Source organism: Azolla caroliniana, unplaced genomic scaffold, assembly GCF_043228905.1.
Source record: "Azolla caroliniana isolate FFs.n. ecotype wild unplaced genomic scaffold, voAzoCaro1.0.p SCAF_5, whole genome shotgun sequence".
Lineage (NCBI taxonomy): Eukaryota > Viridiplantae > Streptophyta > Polypodiopsida > Salviniales > Salviniaceae > Azolla > Azolla caroliniana.
Genome location: NW_028230440.1, coordinates 763827 through 784894, shown reverse-complemented (window position 1 = coordinate 784894; position 21068 = coordinate 763827). Strand labels below are relative to the sequence as shown.

At 37.5% G+C, this 21068-nt stretch overlaps 2 protein-coding genes across 3 annotated transcripts; one reads left to right on the top strand and one right to left on the bottom strand.

Moving 5' to 3' along the window:
- The first annotated feature begins 9022 nt into the window (after nucleotides 1-9022).
- LOC147863479 (uncharacterized) lies at nucleotides 9023-11144 on the top strand. Its single transcript, XM_087320017.1, has 4 exons — nucleotides 9023-9145; nucleotides 9665-9786; nucleotides 10515-10719; nucleotides 10849-11144. Exons 1-4 carry the CDS (start codon nucleotides 9055-9057, stop codon nucleotides 10953-10955), a joined length of 525 nt encoding a protein of 174 aa, XP_087176143.1. The 5' UTR covers nucleotides 9023-9054; the 3' UTR covers nucleotides 10956-11144.
- A 1141-nt stretch (nucleotides 11145-12285) lies between these two features.
- On the bottom strand, nucleotides 12286-19329 carry LOC147863478 (oligouridylate-binding protein 1-like). 2 transcript variants are annotated; one of them, XM_087319821.1, is made up of 13 exons: nucleotides 19216-19329; nucleotides 18888-19146; nucleotides 17399-17460; nucleotides 17020-17122; nucleotides 16728-16804; nucleotides 16566-16627; nucleotides 16391-16478; nucleotides 15415-15490; nucleotides 15273-15303; nucleotides 15037-15183; nucleotides 13548-13639; nucleotides 13270-13443; nucleotides 12286-12776 (listed from the first exon to the last, which is right to left on the bottom strand). In XM_087319821.1, the coding sequence occupies exons 2-13, from the start codon at nucleotides 19116-19118 to the stop codon at nucleotides 12486-12488; spliced, it is 1434 nt and encodes a 477-aa protein (XP_087175947.1). In that variant the 5' UTR covers nucleotides 19119-19146; nucleotides 19216-19329; the 3' UTR covers nucleotides 12286-12485. The 2 variants fall into 2 exon arrangements, with proteins under 2 accessions (XP_087175947.1, XP_087175948.1); XM_087319822.1 differs by having other exon boundaries at nucleotides 19222-19251.
- Between the last annotated feature and the right edge of the window lie 1739 nt (nucleotides 19330-21068).

Below are 21068 nucleotides of genomic sequence, written 5' to 3'. Positions count from 1 at the left end.
AACGATTATATGGCGTACCATTACGCCTTTATGATGAAGGTAGCAACAGTACGGGAGCCAGAAACCTTTTCCGAAGCAGCCAAGGATCCGCGATGGATCGAAGCCATGAACGAGGAGATGCAGGCACTACGCAAGAACGAGACATGGGATCTCGTTCCCACCTCACCACACAAAAAGGCGATCAGATGTAGATGGATTTACAAAGTGAAGTACAACGTCGACGGTTCCGTCAACTGCTACAAAGCACGACTCGTAGCGAAAGACTATGCCCAAACGCACGGAGTTGACTACGAGGAGACCTTTGCCCCGGTGGCAAAGATGACAACGGTGCGAACCGTAATTGCGCTTGCCACGGCGAAAGGGTGGCACCTCCATCAAATGGACGTCAAGAACGCCTTTCTACAAGGCGAATTAGAAGAGGAGGTTAACATGATACAACCACCCGGCTTCAACTCGAGCACCCATCCGAATGCTATATGCCGACTCAAGAAGCCACTCTACGGCCTCAAGCAAGCACCACGTGCTTGGCATTCGAAGATAACGCAATATCTTCATCAAATCGGCTTCCGTATGTCAAAATCGGGCAACTCCCTCTACATACAAAGCGATTCCGCAAGTCTGATCGTCATCATCTTATATGTGGATGACCTAGTCATTGGAGGTGAGCATCTCGTCGAAATCAATAAGGTCAAATCCCTCCTTTCCGACAAGTTCGAGATGACGGACATGAAGGAACTCCACTACTTCCTCGGCATCGAGGTAATTCGGACTCCGGCCGGAATCATGATTTCTCAACGGCACTACATCCTCAACTTGTTATACAAGTTCGGTATGGCTAAGTGCAAATCCGTGGCAACCCCACTCAATCGTAATCTCAAACTAGATGCGAACTCTGGCACCAAAGCGTGTGAGCCAACTCAGTATCGACAACTCATCGAGAGTCTCATCTACCTCACAATCACTCGACCCGATCTCAGTTATCCAGTCGATCTCCTTAGTCAATTCATGCAAACACCGCGTGATACTCACTTGGATTGCGCTAAGCGAGTTCTACGGTACGTGAGCGGCACAATGGATTGCGGCATCCTCTACACGACCGCGATGCCAATACGCCTCGAGGTGTACACAAATGCCGATTGGGCCGGCTACAAAGCCGATAGAAGATCAACCTCCGGATTTGTTTTCTCCCTCGGCAGCAGAGCAATATCCTGGAGTAGCAAGAAGCAGCCTACCGTCGCTCTTTCGAGTACGGAGGCGGAATATAGGGGCGCAGTTGTAGCTGCGTATGAAGCCGTATGGCTCAAGAGGATTTTGAAGGATCTGGGCGTACCCATCAAGGATCCGACTTCCCTTTACTGCGACAACATGAGCAGTATTTATCTGGCTCGGAACCCGGTTTTCCACGCGCGGACAAAGCACATCGAAGTGCATTATCACTTCATCCGAGAGCGCGTTCTAGCTGACGATGTCGACCTACAACACATTAGCACAAATCTTCAAACGGCCAACATCTTCACTAAAGCCTTAGGAGCCGACAAGCTGTGGCAATTCATGACCGATCTTGGATTGACGATCCCTGACCTGCCAAGCTTGAGGCGGAGTATTGAAGATATTACGCAATAACGCGTGGATTCCGCAAGCCGCACACACTACACAAGAATGCGTGGATTACGCAACCACGCAACGAAGCCGCGAAGAGCCGATCTACCACGCAAAGCCGCGAAGAAAGACGCAAGCCGAAGCACGGACTTCGCAACTACGCACAACGCAAGCTAGAGCACGGATTCTGCACCGACCCGACTTGAGCTTGAGGGGGCGTGTTGAGAATCAAGCTCAACTTGGTCTAGTGTGTGAACTCACCTTGATAGTGAATAGACACTCCAACAGTCAAGAGTCACCATTATGTCACCTCTTTGTATTCTAGCATTTAGTATGAGTCATAGAATCATATTCTATGACACATAACTTATGAGATTTCACATTCCCAATGCTCCATGAGTCTTGTAGGTAATGAAGAGAGAGGGTGACTATGTAAAGCACCCTCCTCCCACCTTGTATTTAGTTGAGTCTTTACGAAGGTCTTGGCAAATAGATTACAAAAGTATTTGCCAAAGTTGATAAACCCCGCCCAATATGGTTTTATTGTAGGTAGAAATATATTACATAATGTGTTGAATGTTCAAATTGCCATGGATTATGCTCGGAACACTCATCAAGAATTGATTATGGTGCAATTAGATTTGGAGAAAGCTTATGATCATGTTAATTGGTAGACTTTTGTTTTTGGGTTAATGCATACAATGGGCTTTGGACCTCGTATGTCTCGCCTAATATTTTTATTAGGACAAGATGCAATGTCTCGAGTAATGCTTAATGGGGGAGTTACATCAGATATTGCCCTCACAAGATCCGTTTGTCAAGGATGCCCTCTTAGCCCATTGTTGTTTGCTATTGTTACTCATACTTCACTTAGTGGAAAAGGAAGTGATCGAGCGATGACTAGTGATGCTATCAAGACTTGCAATAAATGGTGACATTGTGGGTTTACACCATCCGTCCGGAGGGCAAATAGTGGCACAAGCTTTGGCGGATGATTCTTTCATGTTTTTACAAGCCTCACAGGAGAATCTTGAGAAGGGGATGCTTGTATGGAATCAGTTTGCATTGGCTTCCGGATTACATATTAATTGGAGGAAGTCTAGTCTCATATCATGCACTGAAAGGGATTTGGAATGTTTAGGATGGCAAGGATCCGTGGTGAAGAAAGGCTCTATTTTTCGACACTTGGGCTATCCATTAGGAATGAATGTTACAAATGGTCAATTGATTGAATGGATGTCTAGTAAGTTGAGGGATAAGTTCATGTATTGGAAGTCACAATCTTGGCCATTTCATGTTCGCTTGAAGGTTGTACAATGTATTATGGAACCCATGATATTATATTACTTGCCATTATTGCCGTGGACAAAGAAGGCGTTGAATTCTATTTTGCAACCTCTTCGATATTTGTTGTGGAAGAAGAGGGATAAGATGGGAATCACATGGATTGCTTGGAATCATCTAACAACCCCTAAGCGATTGGGGGGGGGTTGGAATATTGAACTTATCTATGCATATGATGGCTCGTAGATTTTCATTATTACAAGACATGTGTTCAAACTCACAACCATGGATATCTATTGTTCGATATTTCATTGAGAACAAGGGTTTAACGCATGGGAGGACAACGATTAAGGCTTCATGGTGGCAATTACTGAATGGATGTATTTCACTTAGGATTCCGGGTTCTTCATGTGTTCAACACTTAGTTACCTCATGGCAAGAAGCACTCTTGTTATGTGTATGAAAACCATCATCTAGTAGAGAGCATTGTAACTTTTTGCAAAAAGAGTTACTTGTGTCTTCTCGGTTATTATGTTGGCCAGGAAAGGAGAGATTGCATTCTCAATTTAATCGTTTGTTTTGTTTGGGGGTCAAAGAGGTGGGAGATATAGTTGAGGCTCCATCTCAAAGAATTTGGAGTTTACTGAAGCACGACAAGTATTATGCATCCTGCCTAATTATGGGTTTATTTGGCAACAACTACAGAATATTGCATTGATGCAAGGTCCCTTACCTCTACAAACAAGAGAACAACCGTGGATTGATTGGAGTTTAAGGGGTCAAACACCATTGTTACAAGTGACTACTAATCTTTTGTATCATTGCTCTGTTGAGTCTCTTGGATGGTTATTATCTAAGGTTGAAGAAGAATAGAGATTACACAAATCTGATCATGGGTGGTGGCAAATCTTACAACGTAGTTGGCATTCTAAATTGCCACTTGTAGCAAAGGTCTTCATTTGGAGAGTTTTGATTGGAGGATTGCCTTTGGGATTAGCTCTAAAGTGTCGTGGACTGGCAACAGGTAATTGCTTTTTTTGCATTATTCAAATGGAGAAGCACAAGTCTCAAGAATCACTGAGAGAACTCCAATCTCCTGACACAATGCCACCAGAGTCCCGTGTCATTGCTGATATGCAAGATGATCAAAGCTTTCACATGTATATCAGGGTGTGAGAGTATGTCAACATCTTACAAGTACGTATCACAAGCTATGGAAATAGCATTCAAGGTATGTGATTGGAGAAAGGTTAAGTTTAGCGATAGTGTAGGTGATGATGAAGCATTGGTGGATCACCATGAAAAGGCTTGGTGAGGAATCATCACCATGGGAACCTGAATCATCAGTAAGAATGCAGCCTATGAAGGTTGGTTTCTTCCCCGAGTGTTGATGGCTTAACTATGACAAATTTTTCCTGTTCAAATTGTAACTATGTATAGTCACAATTTTTTTTTCAGAGATTCATTTTTCTTCCCCAACAAATAATATGTTAATTCGTCGTGCTATTGATGATGATAAAGTTGCTTGTTTCTGAGGTTATGATTGTCAGACTGTATCAAGACTTTGGTATGTTACATGTTTTGTTGTATTCGAGTTTCGCACAATGTGTTACAAAGTATGTGAATGATGTATATATTCTGAGGCCACTTCTTCCATGTGAGTAGTCCGTAAGCTTGATGTTTTCATGTCTGGGATTCGAAATGACACCCACAAATTGAGTGCCTTAATCGAATGTGACATTAAAGCACACAAGCTTTTTTAAGAGTAATGAGATTCTTTTTGTGATGTATTTTTGTTGGAAACTGGACTGCCAAGTTATGTTTGGAAAGCAAGGATGCCAATCATAATCATGTATGTCAAACCTTGAAGATCAAATAAACACTCAATTCTCAATAAATATATATGTCATATATGATCCAATTGTAGTAAATCAAAAGAGCTCCATCGATGAGAATACATGGGTTTTTTGTAATTTATGAGATTAGAGCAGGAGCTTCATCATTTCATTAAGCGAGTCATTATTCCTCATTTACAGTATTGACAACGAAAGAATGACTTACGAGCATTATCGTGCATGATAATAAATCTTCCTTAAATCCAAAAGATACGCATGTAATGGAATGCTCTCTATTAAGTGTGATGGAGTGGTGCAAAAAGCCCCATAGAGCCATCCATCCAATTTTGTGAGTTTCCTACACTGATTTTACCATAAACAATTTCAGTATATGAGTGATTAAGAAATAGATATATGCAAAGAAAGGTGAAGTTGCTATAATGATGTAGCAAAAATGTTAGGGAACACTAAAGGGGTATTACAGGGAACACCTTTTCTTATTAGGGTCTATCACCTCTTCTATCTATGAAAATTGCATATCACTGTCTATGTTGAAAGGAAATTTGTGTCGATGGATGTAGGTTTCAAGTACAAATAAGGAACTTCCTGCCATGTTTTTCATGATAAGTCAGACATCTTATTTCTGTTATACATGTTTCCAACAATGATACTAGAAAGTTGCTTATGGTCTTCACCTAAAGGTCTTAGGCTCAAGTATCATTGGCCACTACAAACACAATGGCATAAAGTAAATATGCATTTGGAAGAGTTATGTTTGGCCTAAGATCGATAAAAACAACCAATGCAATTTACATCTTAGGCATGCACTATTTTTTACAAGATGAAATCTAGCGGCGTGCACTATTTTTTCTAATCAAGATTTTGCTTTCTCGTGCACACTCACAAGGAGCAACATGTTACTCATCCAATGAAATGATAACTCTCATCAAAGAAGGGAATCAACAATAAGTTATGTTTGACTATAGTCATTATGATTAGTCACTAAGGATGACAAGCCATCGAAAAATGGGAGTGGTATTCGTTGGAGACGATGTCCCTTGTTGTCTATGGTTAGACATGTAATTCAACAATCTATCAAGTTTACACCAATGTGGACATTGGGTTGTGAGTTGTGACATGTACACTATTAGGGCGACAACCAAATATTGCCAAGATACTTGTGTATATGTGGTTGTAGTTCAGATCTATCCTTTGGATTTGCCTCTATTAGGTCAATCATTGCATCTATAACATGCTCTACCATTGTTTATTAGAGTGTCATATTAACTTCAATAAGTCATTAGTTAGAATTATTGCTCTACATTCTAGTAGCATATTTGAGAGACTCATTTACATGCTTATTCTTTAGCTCTACCCACACATTATTCTCAAAACCTTGTTTCTATGTTGGTACATGTAGCACCATTGTTGGTTCTATTTCTAATTCAATTAAGTTCACATGGGTTATTTATCATTACTATTTTCTTAGATTCGGTCTAGGGATTTGGTTGGATGTGTCCCTCCTTTGACAGACAATTATAATAGTTATGCAAACTCGTCACATGTCTCTCTCAACAATAATTGCCACCCTACCAACTCCAAAACTTTCAATTCCCATTCATTCAATCCTGTGGTAAATGGTTAACATTCTATATGCTAAGGAATGCTATGGGATGCTTATCAACTTATGGCGGTAATATTGACGAGTTGGTGATCTCATGCGATCTTTATAATCCAACTTTTTGCATCAATGGATGTCAGTGACTCGAAAATGCTCTTGATCTTCAATGCATGCTCATCGATTCATATTCTTCCCTTCTTGTTTATATGTAGCTCATTTTGCATGAAGTTTTCTTGCTCTCGTGTTTGTGGCCAATTGATTGACTAATTATCTCACATGCTCTTTAGCATTTGTGTGATCTATATGTGTGTCAAGTCATTGAATTTGATATATTCATGGATAATCACTAAGTAAAAAGTTGTAGCTTTGTATCCACTCCTTTTAGGCCTTGCCTTGACGAAACATCGCGGAGATCCTTAGTGGCTCTAATAGATATTCGAATTAATCCCCTTTTGTGCATTCCTAGTTAAGTTGGTTATTCATCACTTCCATATAGAGACCTTACCATTGTCCAACTTCTTAGTGTCGATCTATATTGGCTCCTTCTTTACACACCTAGGTGGTTTCCTCACTTTGTTGGATGCTATTTATTGGTTTTCTCTCAACTTTTCATAAGTTTCCTATCTTCCTTTTTTAGTGTGTTGCATTTTGAGGCTTGCAATTCTTGCAAAACTCACCAAACAATTGTACTAACCAATATCCACTCTACTATTGTTGCACTGGCAACTTCTTCCAACTTTCTCCTATAGTTGAATCCTCTTGTACCAACTCTATTTGGGAGGAACTTGGTGGTTATCAAGTTAGCATGTGTATGGGCGTAACATTACTCTAATACCATTTGTACAATAATGCGAAAATGGTAAAATAATTTTTATGTTAGGAAGCTTCAGAACAAATTAATATTATGCATCAATCCAAATTGTTTGGCCTAGGATATGTTATTTGTTTGCAGTGAGAACTTATAAACTAAAGTATCATGAAATGATAAACTAAATAAAATGTCAAAGCTTCTTCTTGAGAATATATAGATCCAACACTTGCCATAATCTTTTGTATTGGGTTGCTGCCATAGATAGAGATGGAACATCAAACCCACATAACTCTCACGAATGTGCTCTAACGCATATAAATCTACCCAAACCTCCAACAAATAAGACATCTTAACCTAGTTGTCTAACATGCCATGAGTTGTAAGGCAATTTGGTTCAAAATACAAGGCCTTGACCATAATTTTGTGGGTACAAAGTAAGGATTGTGTGCCTCCCAACACCAAGTTTTTTACAAGTACAAAATGAGAATTGTGTGCAAAACCCAACTTATTTTGTTTCATTCAGGTTTCAATTGTTTGGTTAACAGAGTGAATCACTTCTAATATTGAACTAATGTAATCCACGTTTTCATCATTTGATAGCAAATACATTTGTGGGACGTGCCTAGCTAGCTACAGTAAATGCTAATTCGAAAGCAAAGTTGTGTGAAAGTTGGGATGTGAGTAGTTATGCATGTGTGGGATAGACTCTTGGATTTTGTTTTGTTTTATCGGGTCGGGGATTAGGACGTAGTTGTCTTGTTAGACAAAGTAGCTTAACCTTTTGGCTTTACACCCATAGTGGTTGTGATTGGGACAAAGTGCAATAAATGGTCCCCAATTCAAAAAGCAGCATGCTTTAACCAATGAGTTTATCACTTGCTATCAAAGCCAACGAAAGTGAATAAAAAATGTCATCGAATGAAGATGTTTGGCATTACATACGTAGATGTGTGCCATGTAAGACATGACAATTTGCACTTGTTGTTTTGTTTCTGGAATGTGGGTTACGTAAGAGGCGTTTGTGTCTTAGAATGCGAAATAGTTAGTGCTTTTGTTGTGCAAATGTGGTTTAAGTTAATAACCTTCGTGGCTTTTCAAGCAAGTTTAGTGGGCGTGATTCGTATCATGCCCAAGAAGGGGCCACCCCAACCTACCCAACCCGACCTGAGAAAACAAAGAGAAGAGATAACCAAACAAGAAGGCATTGTGACGATGGGCGAGAGTTGATGGTGATGGAAGGAACTCAATGGCATGGAGATTGAAATGAGAAATTGGAAGGGAATATATATATATAAGTTATAACATAAGAGGAAAATGGAGGAGGAGTTGCTTATGTATTATTATGTATTATTATGTATTAAAAGAGAAAAGAAAACATTTGATTGGGAAGAAGAGGGAAGAAGAAGAAGAAGAAGAAGAGGAAGAGACAGGGCAACCGACTGACTCATCTCTTTCTTCTTCTTCTTCTTCTTCCGCCGGCCCGCCGGCCGGCCGGTACCTCTTTATTTCAATTCTTCTTCTTCTATTCTATCCACAGATAGATACATTTCAAAAACTCATAATTTAAAAGCCCCCCCTCCCCCTCTTCTCTCTCACTCTGTCCGACTCCCATTCATTTAATCAAAATCTCTTCCTTAATCACCACCCCCAACCCCTAATCATCTATCACACCTTCCTTTAATCACCCTGCCGCCCTAATCATCACGTCCTTAATCCCTCCCTTCCTATTCCATCATCCTTCACTTCTCACACTAATCCAACATCTCTCATATCTCTCTCTCTCTCTATCTATATCTATATATACAATACATTTCTCTGATAATTCCCTAGTCCATCTCTCCTTCCCCCTTCCTTCCCTCCTCTCTGTTACTGTAATTATACTACTTGCTGCTACATACATCGTTATGGCGCCCCAATCCACACTAACTATGCTCCCTGCAATCTTCCTCACCCTTTCCATCGCCATGTTTCCTCTCGGCATTGCAATATCCGCTGGTAAGTCAGACCTCCTCCTTTCCTTTTGGAAAAAAGAAGAAGGAATTTGAGTAAATGAAAATCCAATTAGCCAAAATCTAATGAGAAACCTAAACACTACTTAAATAAAAAACCCCATAAACATTATTAACAGCAAGTAGCGAGTTCGTTAATCCCAAACATCTAAAATGCAGTTAATGAGAATGAAGAACCCCAAAAAAAAAACACATTTGGAAAATCCTAGTTAATGAAGATTACAACCCTAACATCGAGAAATCCGTCATTCTTATAAACCCAATTAATTATTCCCCTAAGATTTGATATACATACACACACACACACACTCTCCTCAAAACTTAAGAACAAGCGAATTTGTTGTTTCTAAGACATCCATCATCTTTGAACTTAAGGTCTTAAACGCAAAACATAAGGTTGTACCTTCTGTTTCATACTTAGTGTGTGAACTTAGTAAGCAAGAATCAGTCTAATCATAATGTCGGCATCTGATTTGTTAATTTCCTGAAACTTTTTACACCACAGTGGATTTCGAATGTGAGGAGCTGCCCCTAGACAATTGTGCATTCGCGGTTTCACACACAGGGAGACGATGTGTCCTCGAGACCAGCATTCTGAAGGATGGCACCATACAATTAGAATGCCAGGTAAATTTGTTAAGGGAGAGTTACCCATAATTATATGCATACCATTCTCGGATATTAAAAAGGTTTGTTTCGCGTACCACTTACTGCTTTTTTCCTTCACTTCAAATGTCAGTCGAAATTTTCCATCTCATTATTGGTCAATCAGATATTGTTGATGTACGTTATGTCTGTTAGTTTTTATGGCATATTGTGTGCACACAACCCTCTCCCCATCTCATTCTCAGCGTGTTAGTGACCTCTAGAGGACAATCATCGTTAAATTTTAGTACAATGACATGGTTTGTTTCAAAAACAAAGTCTTTTTAGAGTTGCAATCATGTTAATAATATTGCATCTCAACTTGTGGATGTGTTTGTATTGTCAACTTCTCTTGTCATTCCATTGCTACATGGTAGATGTATGTATGAGTTGGTTAGCGTTTAGGCTTTCATGTGGCAAAAGATGCCACAAAGGCAAGCTAAATATGAGCCTAAACTTAGAGGGGATCTATATGTACACAATTTCTTTGATGTTATCAAACCCTATATTGTGCTCTTGTATTTTCCTACATATACTTAGCTTTAACTTTGAATGCTTAAAGTATTTGAATGAGAAATACTTTAATAATTCATATTTGTGTTCATGTATTTATCTATAGAATACAACGCAATATCACACCACGCTCTTTTTGACCATCTAAATGGCCAATGTTAGATGGTTCATGTTATAATTTTTTGATCTCATTGCAGACCTCAAAGATTGTAACGGATAGCTTTCGTTCATGGATCGAGGATAACAAATGCATTCAAGCATGTGGATTGAATAGAATGTCAGTGGGTCTTTCATCTGATTTCTTAGGAGAGCATGAACTCCAAAGATCCATATGCGGCAATTCTTGCTTAGAGGAATGCCTTAATGTGGTTGAAATTTTCACCAACCTTGCAAGTGGAGAGGGTAAGACTTGAATCTTCTAGAGGAACATTTTACGTTTTTCATATGTATATTCCTAGGAAAACCATCATTGTTATGCATGTGGATTATGTTGGTTAAATGCCTTACTCCAATAATTTTTGAACATATCAGGTGTTGGTTTGCAAGAATTGTGTCAAGTTCATAGGTTAACCTCTCGAAAACTCATCCAAGCTTCAATGTTGCAAGTTGCATCAAATGTTGCAGAGAGCCCCAAATGAGCTTTGCAATTGTATTAAAACGCCTTTCGAAGTATAACAAAATAAAGAAAGAAATTGATGTAATGCTACACAATTGCAAGTTTTGCGATTAAATAGATTTTTACATAGGACTATATCAAGTCATCCTTTTGTTTTACTACCCCTTCCTCAAGCAATAATATAAATATTCACGTGGTTTCAACTTCTTCACTTGGTTTCAAAGAGTTCATAGCAAGATGAATAGAACAATAGATAAGATGCTCAAGCACAATGTGAAAACAATACCTTTACTAGAATAATTAAAAGTTAAAAAACGTGGATACAACAATGTAGTGGCCACACGTCCAAATTCAAGTCTAAATCCATTGGTCTAATGTTATGTTCATTAAAATAAGCACTCACAATTTGATTTTACTATAATTTTAGTAAAACGCACAATGACTCATCCAATACCAAAGAAAGATGCGCTAACCCTCAAAGTATTTGTTGTTCATAAGTCATTTCCATAGTATATTAAAACGCAATGTCAAACTAAGACCATAAAAGAATCAATAGTCTACTACTACATTGCATAATTTCCAATTCTTGTTACCAATGAATGCTAGAGAACCATTGCTCCAATAGCAGAGATTATTACATCCAATGACATCAAGATATTATCATAAAAATCACAATGAACTGGGCCCCAACAAATAATCTTTTATATATTTACATGATTTTACCATAATACAAGTACAATTTGTAATCTCTATTTTCTTAATTTAAATTAACATATGGCCTTCCAGAATAAAGTAATTGGATCTCTTAAACATTTTTTTGTCATACATATCCTTTCCAGCCTGGCGCAATAAAATTATCTTGCAGCTTCTGTTAAACTTGTTGAGGCTCAACAAATTCACATTGTGGACAAGCAGGAAACGCACACCACCAATGATAGACTAGCAATTTCCTGAAGCTTTTCCTATCGATCACTTTTTAGCATTGTGCATATAACCGTTTAGTGAATTAGATGACTTTGGGCAACTATACTCTGCCAATCACAGCTCTTTGTGATTCCATATTGCACTGTAAGATGCGATTGTGTTGACCAGAATCTTGTTATGAGACTCACATCATTCTTGCATGCCAAGAACCTCTAGAACGAAGGGGCATAATTATTCATCATAACCATAACACAACCCATTGGAAAATATGAATGCGAGACAAGAAACTTCTCTATATACCAATGGTTGAAGATACATGGCATATCATATGATCAATTGTCTCATGTTTCATATACATCATGGCTATCATAACAAATTTTTAATTGTGGAGATAAGAGAGAGATCACATTAATAAGAGGGCAACCATATTTACAGTCTCAAAAAGTTTTTCTTAGAAGTTTATAGGCACGAAAAGTCATACAGACATACATTTATACATGCATTAAAGGATCTCTCTAGGTCATGAATTCCTCCAATGAAGAATACATTAGTCCAAAAGGCTCGCATATTTTTAAATAGTGAAAAAAGATCAGATTCAAAGAGGGAGAAAAAGCGAAAACAAAATTACTTACAACATTTGATGTTGTCCTAAACCCATTTGAAGGTTACTATCATATCCTGCCCTAGAGCCCATGCCAATTCCTGTTAAACCCATATTCTGACTTGGAAGCGGTAATAAAGCACTAGGGCCACCTTGAGCTAATGCAAGTTGCCTTTGATAAGCTAATAAATCTGATGCTGCAGTATAACCTTGGCTAAAGCTAGAAGACATGAATCCTTGAAGTGGCAACATCGGTGCAGTAAGAGGCAGAGAAGATGTTGCTGCTCCAGGTGGTGTTGGCTTTGTTCCCCATGAACACTGATATACATGAATCCCAAATAAATTAAATGAACAAAAACTCGGACAGAATTTTCCTACGGAATTTGTTTTGCAACAAACACAAAAATACCCATACACCAGAATATTACCTCTATAAATTTCAAAATATTCTACATGTTTTCTGTTATTTCCCCAAAAGCCTGCGTTTTCATTATTTTCACCCATATGCCCTTTGTAAACCGCTCTTGACCAATTGATACTATGGTCAGAGATCATCCCTTTCTCTTAATTATATGTGCCATTTGAGGAATTATATTGTCACTCTTTCAGAAGCTTATCCTAGCATTTGGGGAAATAAAGGAAAAATCTTAAAGAGTATTTCAGTGTTTATTTTCCAATATACTAATACGAAGGGTATTCTGGTGATATTTAAAACCGAAGGTCATTCTCCTAAAGTCTGGGTATGTCTCGTGTTTTTACAGCATTTTCTGTGTGACAATAGTATCAGCAAAATAACAACATTGACGTATACCTTCACAGATTTTCCACCCATGATCCTCCCATTGGCAGCTTGAATTGCATAAGCAGCTTCTTCATGCGTTCTATACCTAACAAAACCAAAACCTTTCTCTCTTTGGACACGCACATCCTCGATAATTCCAGCTCCTAGCATGTGGAATTGTCTATGAAGTTCAGCTTGGCTAACCTGGTAAACAAATAAATTAAGCAGTTCGTTCCGGTGAGGAAGGATACATAATATAATGCCATTGTCTCATTGGAACTATACATCAGATGTAGGTACAATTTTACCTCATGTGCAAGGTTGCCAACATACACAGTAGTATATTGAGGATTATTTTCAGGAGCTTCGTTGAGAGCTCCTTCTCCGTCTTGATGTGATTCTGAGGACAGCATCCAATATGATTCTCTATTAAACTGACAAGATGTGTTGAACAAAAAAAGGCTATGAGGACAGCAATGTAAATGCCTGAATTTAAGAGCTCCTAAATCACAGTCCTAAATGAGATAGACAAGACAGCTGCATTAAAAAAGCTATACAGCATGAACGCCTATAGGCAAGAGGATCAGGTTTTTAAACAGATTTTAAATATTAAATTAAGTAATATCAGAGAGAAAATAGTCAGGCAAAGAACAGCAGCGGAAAACAGACAAAAACTAAATAATTACAACTAAAAGCCAAAAAGATGAACAGAAGCTATCAACTACTCCACGTTAAAAGAAAAACATAATTTAGAACTTGATCAGTTAACAGCTGACTAGAATTTTTCTAGAAACACATGAAGTTATCTGCAAAGTGGAAATAAAACAGATCAACAGAGAATTGTACTAAAACAAAAACCACCCCTAATTGAACTGAATACAAACAGAGAAAAGTCTTAAGATCAAAGTCATCAAATAAAAATGATATTATCTATTCACCTCAAGTGGGCACTAATTCCAAATACTAGAAAATTTACAACTTTCCTCCCCATCCTCATATCTAATTATGTTTCTTCTTTCTCCTCTGTAATTCTTTTCTTTTCTTTTCGTTTGTTGTTTTACTTCTAACTTCAAAGTTAATTCTCTCACAACTTCAGAATTCTTGTGCATTTTCTACATGCACAGAGAAGGATCATGATAATGGACAACCTTCAGTCTAATGAACAATAATCATAAGAGAAAATTACATATTGAAGGTCAAGGAATTTGGGATATTTTTGGTAGGATTGGAAGCAGTTTAAAAATTACCCAATTGGAGCATTTTGCTCTTAATCCAGTGTATTGGGTGTTAATGCTTGAGAATTTTATTCTTAAATTTTACCATATTTATCATCTTGTATTTAAATTTCATGATTGGATTTTTCACCATTTTTCATCTTGTATTATATAAATCTTTAAATGCTGTAATACACTGTTTTGTTGTACGAGGTATATGTACTGTATCATATGATTTAACAATCTTGTTTGAAAGAAAATTCCATTTTTGGATAAAAAGAAAAGCAAAAAGAAGATTCCACACTGCAATGTTTAAAAATCATGTAGGACCCAAAATGACTAGCCAAACTAATTACTCCTCTGTTTTCATTATTCACCTGCATAACCCTGATCTATGCCCAAAAACAGAAAAGGTACCCAATATAATGCTGAAATATCACATTTAATTGAGAATGAAGAAAACTGATCAAATGGCACATAGAACTGATTGACACAGGGTTGACAAAGGAAATTTTGGAAAATAAAGAAAAACTTAGATATTGTCTGGTGTTTTAATAGCATTTAACAGGGTCCAAATACCTACCACTTGCACTGAAGGAAGTATTTGTAATTCCAATAGAAGCATCTGCAACAGAACTTGCACCTGTGGCTTGCTCTTCACTTTGACCTGGGGCTGCGCCAGACTTGGTTGCCCAATTGCATCGTATTGCTCTACTACATAGCCACTTACCTGAATGACAGAAACAGATCAATTAACTTCAAAAACACAAAATGGAAAAACATGTAGCATCTAAAATGGAAAAGCAAAAATGTGTTTACCTGTCATCTCATTAATAGCCTTATCTGCATCCTGTAAAAAAACAATAATTTTATTGTGGGTCATTGAGCAGTAGAGTACAGCAAGTTTTTACCAAACCAACAATCAATTTTCATTTATACTAGATGACATATGTTACTCTACCTGTTGATTTCTAAAAGAAACGAAGCCAAACCCTCGTGATCTCCCCGTTCTCTGATCCCACATGACACGTGCATCTCTGTAGAAATTTTGAATAAAAGATTGGAATCCCTAACCCAGTCTAATTATGTGCAAGTAAAGTGCTTGAGAAAGTGACTCTTATATGTGTTGCTAGGAGTGATTATAAGAGAGGATGCCAAAATGATTTTAACAGAGATCCAGATAATTAAAATAGTTTATTTCCTCCCATCTCAATAGGAAAAAGGTGACGTTTATGGCCTAATAGAATAAATATAAATGTCATACAATACAAGAATATCGGCACAAACAATAGACAAGAATGCCATAGAGCATTACAAGAAGAAATGATAGTATGCGATTTGGTAGATATGGAAAAAAAGGTTGAATAGATTGATTAATGAAGAGTATAAATGTACAAAGCCAGCGGGTGTATACTTCAAAGATGTATGCATGCAAGTATACACATATGTTAACATGTTCCTTAGTATATGTTAAGGACAGTATTATGGGATCTGTTATGCATATATAGAATGTACAAATGTAAGGCATAAACTTCGAGCTATTACTGAATCAATGCAACAATCATATATAGAAGTTTTCCACCTTTCTAGTTTGATAATTCAACAATACATCCAACAACTAATGAAATTCATCCCTCGTACGAACCCATTCATGTATAGTTTTCTACAACAAAAGCAGCTGCAAATGCAGCTTCCTTGCATAGTGATATTAACTATTTGCTTTACTAGATCAACAACAGAACTGCATAGTGGAGTTTTCCGCACACCTAATTTCATAATGCAACATTACATCCATCCATCCATTAATGACAGACATCCCCTTAAGAATCCATTCATCCACAATGTTTTACAGTGGATGTAGATATACATGCAGTTTCCTCACACAATGATTTTAATTGCTTAAAGAAGACCTGGAATGTACATATAGAATTACTTACGAGCAACTGGGAAACACACTAAAGAATGTAAACAATGCTGCATCAGTGACATCTGCACTAAGGTCACCAACAAACACATTATAATGTCCTGCAAAGCATTATTCAAGATGACTTAAAATGTGAACATCAAATCAAATATAGCTAAAATATAGGGCTTATGACAGATATAATGTACCTGTCGTATCTTCTCTTTGCCCACTTGCATAAGCCCAATTAACTTTAATGGGTTGCGTGAAACTGCCATCAATAATCAGAAAAATGCATAAGAGGACTGTTGCTGAAATTCAATTATTAAATGTTGCTGAAATTCAAGCAAAGCAAATCCCAGAGTACTCACATTTGCCTACCATTAAGAGTTACAATAGCAGCAGCAGCAGCACGATGATCTATGTAATCAACAAAACCATATGATGACTGCCAAGGACAGAAAAAACTTAGCATCATTTCATTAGAACAGCGACTAATTCCCGTCTTAGAAGACAAAATAAAAAGACCTATCTTAAAAGTTCATGAAGATTTAAAAAAACAACATAAAAGACTACAAATATTCTCATCATTCTATTTTGGGATTGACATGCATATTTAGATGATAAACAGAAAATTTGCAAGGTAGTTTAGTGCCACTAAACCTTCTCTTTTCTGATAAGTTTGCAGCCCGCAAGGGGACCTATTGCTGTAAAAACCTCAGCAAGAAGTGCTTCCGTCACTTTCGGATGAATATTTCCCACATATCTGCAAGAGAAAAACAAGTTAAAGATAAACAAGAAATAAGACTCTTCAGAAAAGTGTACCTGTTAAGCAAAATAATCCAAGTTGTTATGTGTCTCTATCTATATGTAAACACTTTACTATCATTTCTATTTGTGTAGGTAGGTGGCAATGTTTACAAAAATAGCTAAAACATCCTGTAAACAGACCTGTCTCTCAAAGAAAAACAAAAAAAGGTAGAATTTTGAAGTAAAATGGAAACCCCAAAAAAACAAAGTGAATATGCTGATGGTGACTCACACACTGCGGCATGATGTAGCATCAAATCCTGGTGGTAGATTTCCACTTGGAATTGGCTCAATCTGCAAAAAGAAATGGAAAAAAATGGAAGAGTAGAAAACGTAAAAAATAAAAAAACATGCAGACAAAATACAGGGAATATATAAAAAGAAAATGAAAACGGAAATGTCATACTCAAACAGACTAAATAGCTTTGGTCATTCTTGAACCAAAAAAACAAATTGCAAAATAAAGAAGTAGCAAAATTCAAGGTCAAGCAAAAACTCGTATTTCCAAAGTAAAGGGAACTCTTGTTACAGCTTCCGCTTATCTGTTAACTATAATACCAAACAAGGAAATTCTCTTATCCTTTTGAATGGGCTTTCTAATGCTCGGATACATATATATTGATAAGAACCAAAAACATATAGAATCGCAGAATTTCAACATAGAAAACATGGAGCGTATTAAATCAAAGTCCTTCTTGAGAATAACCTTAGAAAAAATATATGAGTGTCTTATGAATGAGTAAAAGTGATCTAGCACAAATATCCCAACATTGCTTGGTCCTAACAAATTACCATGTTTCTAACTTAAATAATGTTTCTTATCATAAAGAGAAGCCCATAAAATTTTACATACCATAAACAATGGTAAAGACAAGTGAAGATACAGATAAAGAACTGTCCTGAAGGAGAAGACCCATCAAAAAATGTGAAACAAACTAACTTAAAGATTTAATTGTGACAGGAAAAATGGCAAGCAAATAGGAGGGCAAATCAGAATTCAAAATACACGAAATAGGGCTTTCAGAGACTTATCTTCAGCCCGGCAGAAAGAAGCAAGGCCACGACGATTCAAGAAAGGAGAGGAAGGACAAGAAATTAGGGTTTGAGGATTTGTTTGAGCAACGAAGCCATGAAACACAAGAGAAAATAGAAATTAGGAGGAAAGACTTATCCTTGACACTTGATTCTACTCCGAGATCGCCATACCGAGAAACTGCAGAAGGAAGAGATTATACTGTGGCATGACTTCCAGAAGCAGGAAATCCAAGAAAGTACAATAGAAAGAAGGAGAGATAGAAGCGAAAAGGGGTTTTTTCAACGATTCTGCCCGCAACAAAAGGAACTACTAGAAAAGCAAGAAAAACGCAAAGAAATTCAGCTGTCTTGAAAGTATTATACAAGTCCAGTAACACACGGCAAAAAATTGAGAAACAGATGAAAGAACGTGAAAAAGGCCAAGATGTCAGGATTCAAAAAAAATACAAGAATGCAAAGAAAGCACGGCCATGAAAGGATTCTATCTTCAACGTGAGGAAAACATGAAGGGCGGTTTCGAAGAGACGCTAGTGTTTTTTTTTTTTGGCCTTTCAGAGATGAAGAATGGAGGAAGAAATTCGAGAAGAGACATAGTAGGGGTTGGTCGAGAGAGAGAGAGAGAGAGAGAGAGAGAGAGAGAGAGAGAGAGAGAGAGAGAGAGATTACTGCAGTGGTGTGAGATATACCTGTGACATGGCAGCGAGGAGAGCAGGATGGTAGAGATGGTGATGATGCTGTTGCTGAAGCATGGCTTGCTGGATGATGAGCTGCTGCTGCTGCTTCAGGAGTTGCTGCTGCTGCTGCAATTGGAGGTGAAGATGGAGGTTCTGATTCTGATGATCATGATTCTGATTCTGATAATGATGAAGGTTCTGCTGATCTTCAGAAGAGGACGAGGAGGGAGTGATGGCGAACATGGCGTTCAACTTCTCTCCTCCTCTTGGGGTAGAGAAAGAGAGGGAGAAATAAAGATTTACACAGAGAAACTGAAGGAAAACTGCAACTGTGAGAGAGAGAGAGAGAGAAAGAGAGGGAGAAGTAAAGATTTACACAGAGAAACTGAAGGAAAACTGCAACTGTGAGAGAGAGATTTATACAGAAACTGAAGAAAAACTGCAACTGTTAGTGATTTTACTCTATCAGAGAAACAAGCAGAATGCAGGCAGGAAGAGAGAGAGAGAGAGAGAGAGAGAGATGTTAATAATATTTGTTATTTACATTTTTGGCCTGATGGGGAAGGAGAGTCAAAAATGTAGATGGCCAAAATATGGTATTAACTGTTGGTGATCAAGAAAGAAGAAGAAGAGACATGAGAAAGAAGGGCATTATACTTATACAAAAAGATTTAAGCGGGCCAAGTGTGCATACCATATCTCCTCGTTGTTCCCTTTTACGAGTCCGTTACATGTTTCCATGTTAATGCTTTTATTGCTCTCTCTTTCTTCGTTAAGACTAAATGCGTATGAAGTGTGTTTGTGTAGATGCTAAAGCTCTTTTTATGAAGTTGTGTTGTCACGACAGACATACGAATAGAGATTGTTATGCCGGAGGAATTGCTTTAAAGAAGCATGTTCGAGACTGTTTTTGTTGGAGGAATTGCTTTAGAGAAGCTAACATCCTGCATTTGGTCTTTTAAATTAAAACCTTGCGATTTTCTAGGCCATCCAAATCGTCTGAAAAGTGCCCAAAATCTTGTCCATTGGAGGAAACAAACATTGCTTGAATAGGCTATGCGAGGTCTATCCAAATAACCACTAGTAATTTGTTCTTGCCCAAGAAATTGGTGATGCACGCACATATTCTTTACATAACTACTTTGGCGAGTGAGAATGTTCATAATGAGCATAAGATCGGCTTCTGATTGATTCTCCACCACATCATGCACAACACAATGGCGTTATCTTCCTCTTTTAGAGACACAATTTGATGGAAAGCACACAGATCAAACATCACCTTAGCACTTTCTAATAGCTTTATCTAGTGTTTAAGACACTCTCCGACACAAGCATATTAACAGTTGTTGACGTGTAATGTAATTGTGTCTTGCCTCATTTACGCATGCTTCACATATTAATCTCTTAATCAATCGACATAAAGATCAAATAGAATGCAACCCATGTTTCGATTTAAAATGCGAACAATATGGATCTTATCCTCTCCAAATGCAACAATTTTATTCATTACATGGTTACTTTTACTTTTTTTCCTAATGAGAGTGAAATCTTTGAAAGATCAACTGACTCTTCACTTGTTAACAAAAAAAGACTTGTAGATCATTCCAATGAGTAAGAGATAAACTAGGGTTTTAGCATTTATATGAGCACGCAAAAAACCTCAATTTCTTATCGTTTTGATCATTCATCATGATGCTCACAATTTACAAATACACAAATTCTGCACTTTCTTTTCTACAGCTTTGTCCATATCTTTCTGCCATCATCAAATTATGAGTATTGGATCAACCATAGTCAATAAACAAAATGTTTTGCAATATGCACATAAAGGGTAAACTTTTGAGTTACAATATATATTGTTGTTGCACATTCAAATTGTTACATATCATATGATAATACCAGGCTATGAATAAAATAAAAAATTGGTAAGCCTAACAATACAAATTGTTCCAACGTTAAAGAGAAGTCGTCCCCTGCATGTATGTTGCTAGCTATGAACAAAATTCTGGAAGCCTGACGATACCAATTGTTCCAACATTAAAGGGAAGGCGTCCCTTACATGTACATATGTATTTCAGTCTTCTAACAAACAATTTTGCCAGGATCACACATAAAATAACTAGCTCCACCCTCGCTTTCCTTCTCTCTCTAACATTTGATTTCTCTCAAAATGTTCCTCTTTGAAATAATTAT

What these genes read in the sequence shown, in the direction of transcription:
- LOC147863479 (XM_087320017.1), top strand. Translation starts at nt 9,055, where the DNA reads ATGGCGCCCCAATCCACACTAACTATGCTCCCTGCAATCTTCCTCACC. An exon ending in CCATACAATTAGAATGCCAG is followed by an intron (nt 9,787 to 10,514) that starts GTAAATTTGTTA and finishes ATCTCATTGCAG; the next exon opens with ACCTCAAAGATTGTAACGGA. An exon ending in CAACCTTGCAAGTGGAGAGG is followed by an intron (nt 10,720 to 10,848) that starts GTAAGACTTGAA and finishes TGAACATATCAG; the next exon opens with GTGTTGGTTTGCAAGAATTG.
- LOC147863478 (XM_087319821.1), bottom strand. Translation starts at nt 19,118, where the DNA reads ATGTTCGCCATCACTCCCTCCTCGTCCTCTTCTGAAGATCAGCAGAAC. An exon ending in TCCTCGCTGCCATGTCACAG is followed by an intron (nt 17,461 to 18,887) that starts GTATATCTCACA and finishes TTCTTTTTGCAG; the next exon opens with ATTGAGCCAATTCCAAGTGG. An exon ending in GCTACATCATGCCGCAGTGT is followed by an intron (nt 17,123 to 17,398) that starts GTGAGTCACCAT and finishes TTTCTCTTGCAG; the next exon opens with ATATGTGGGAAATATTCATC.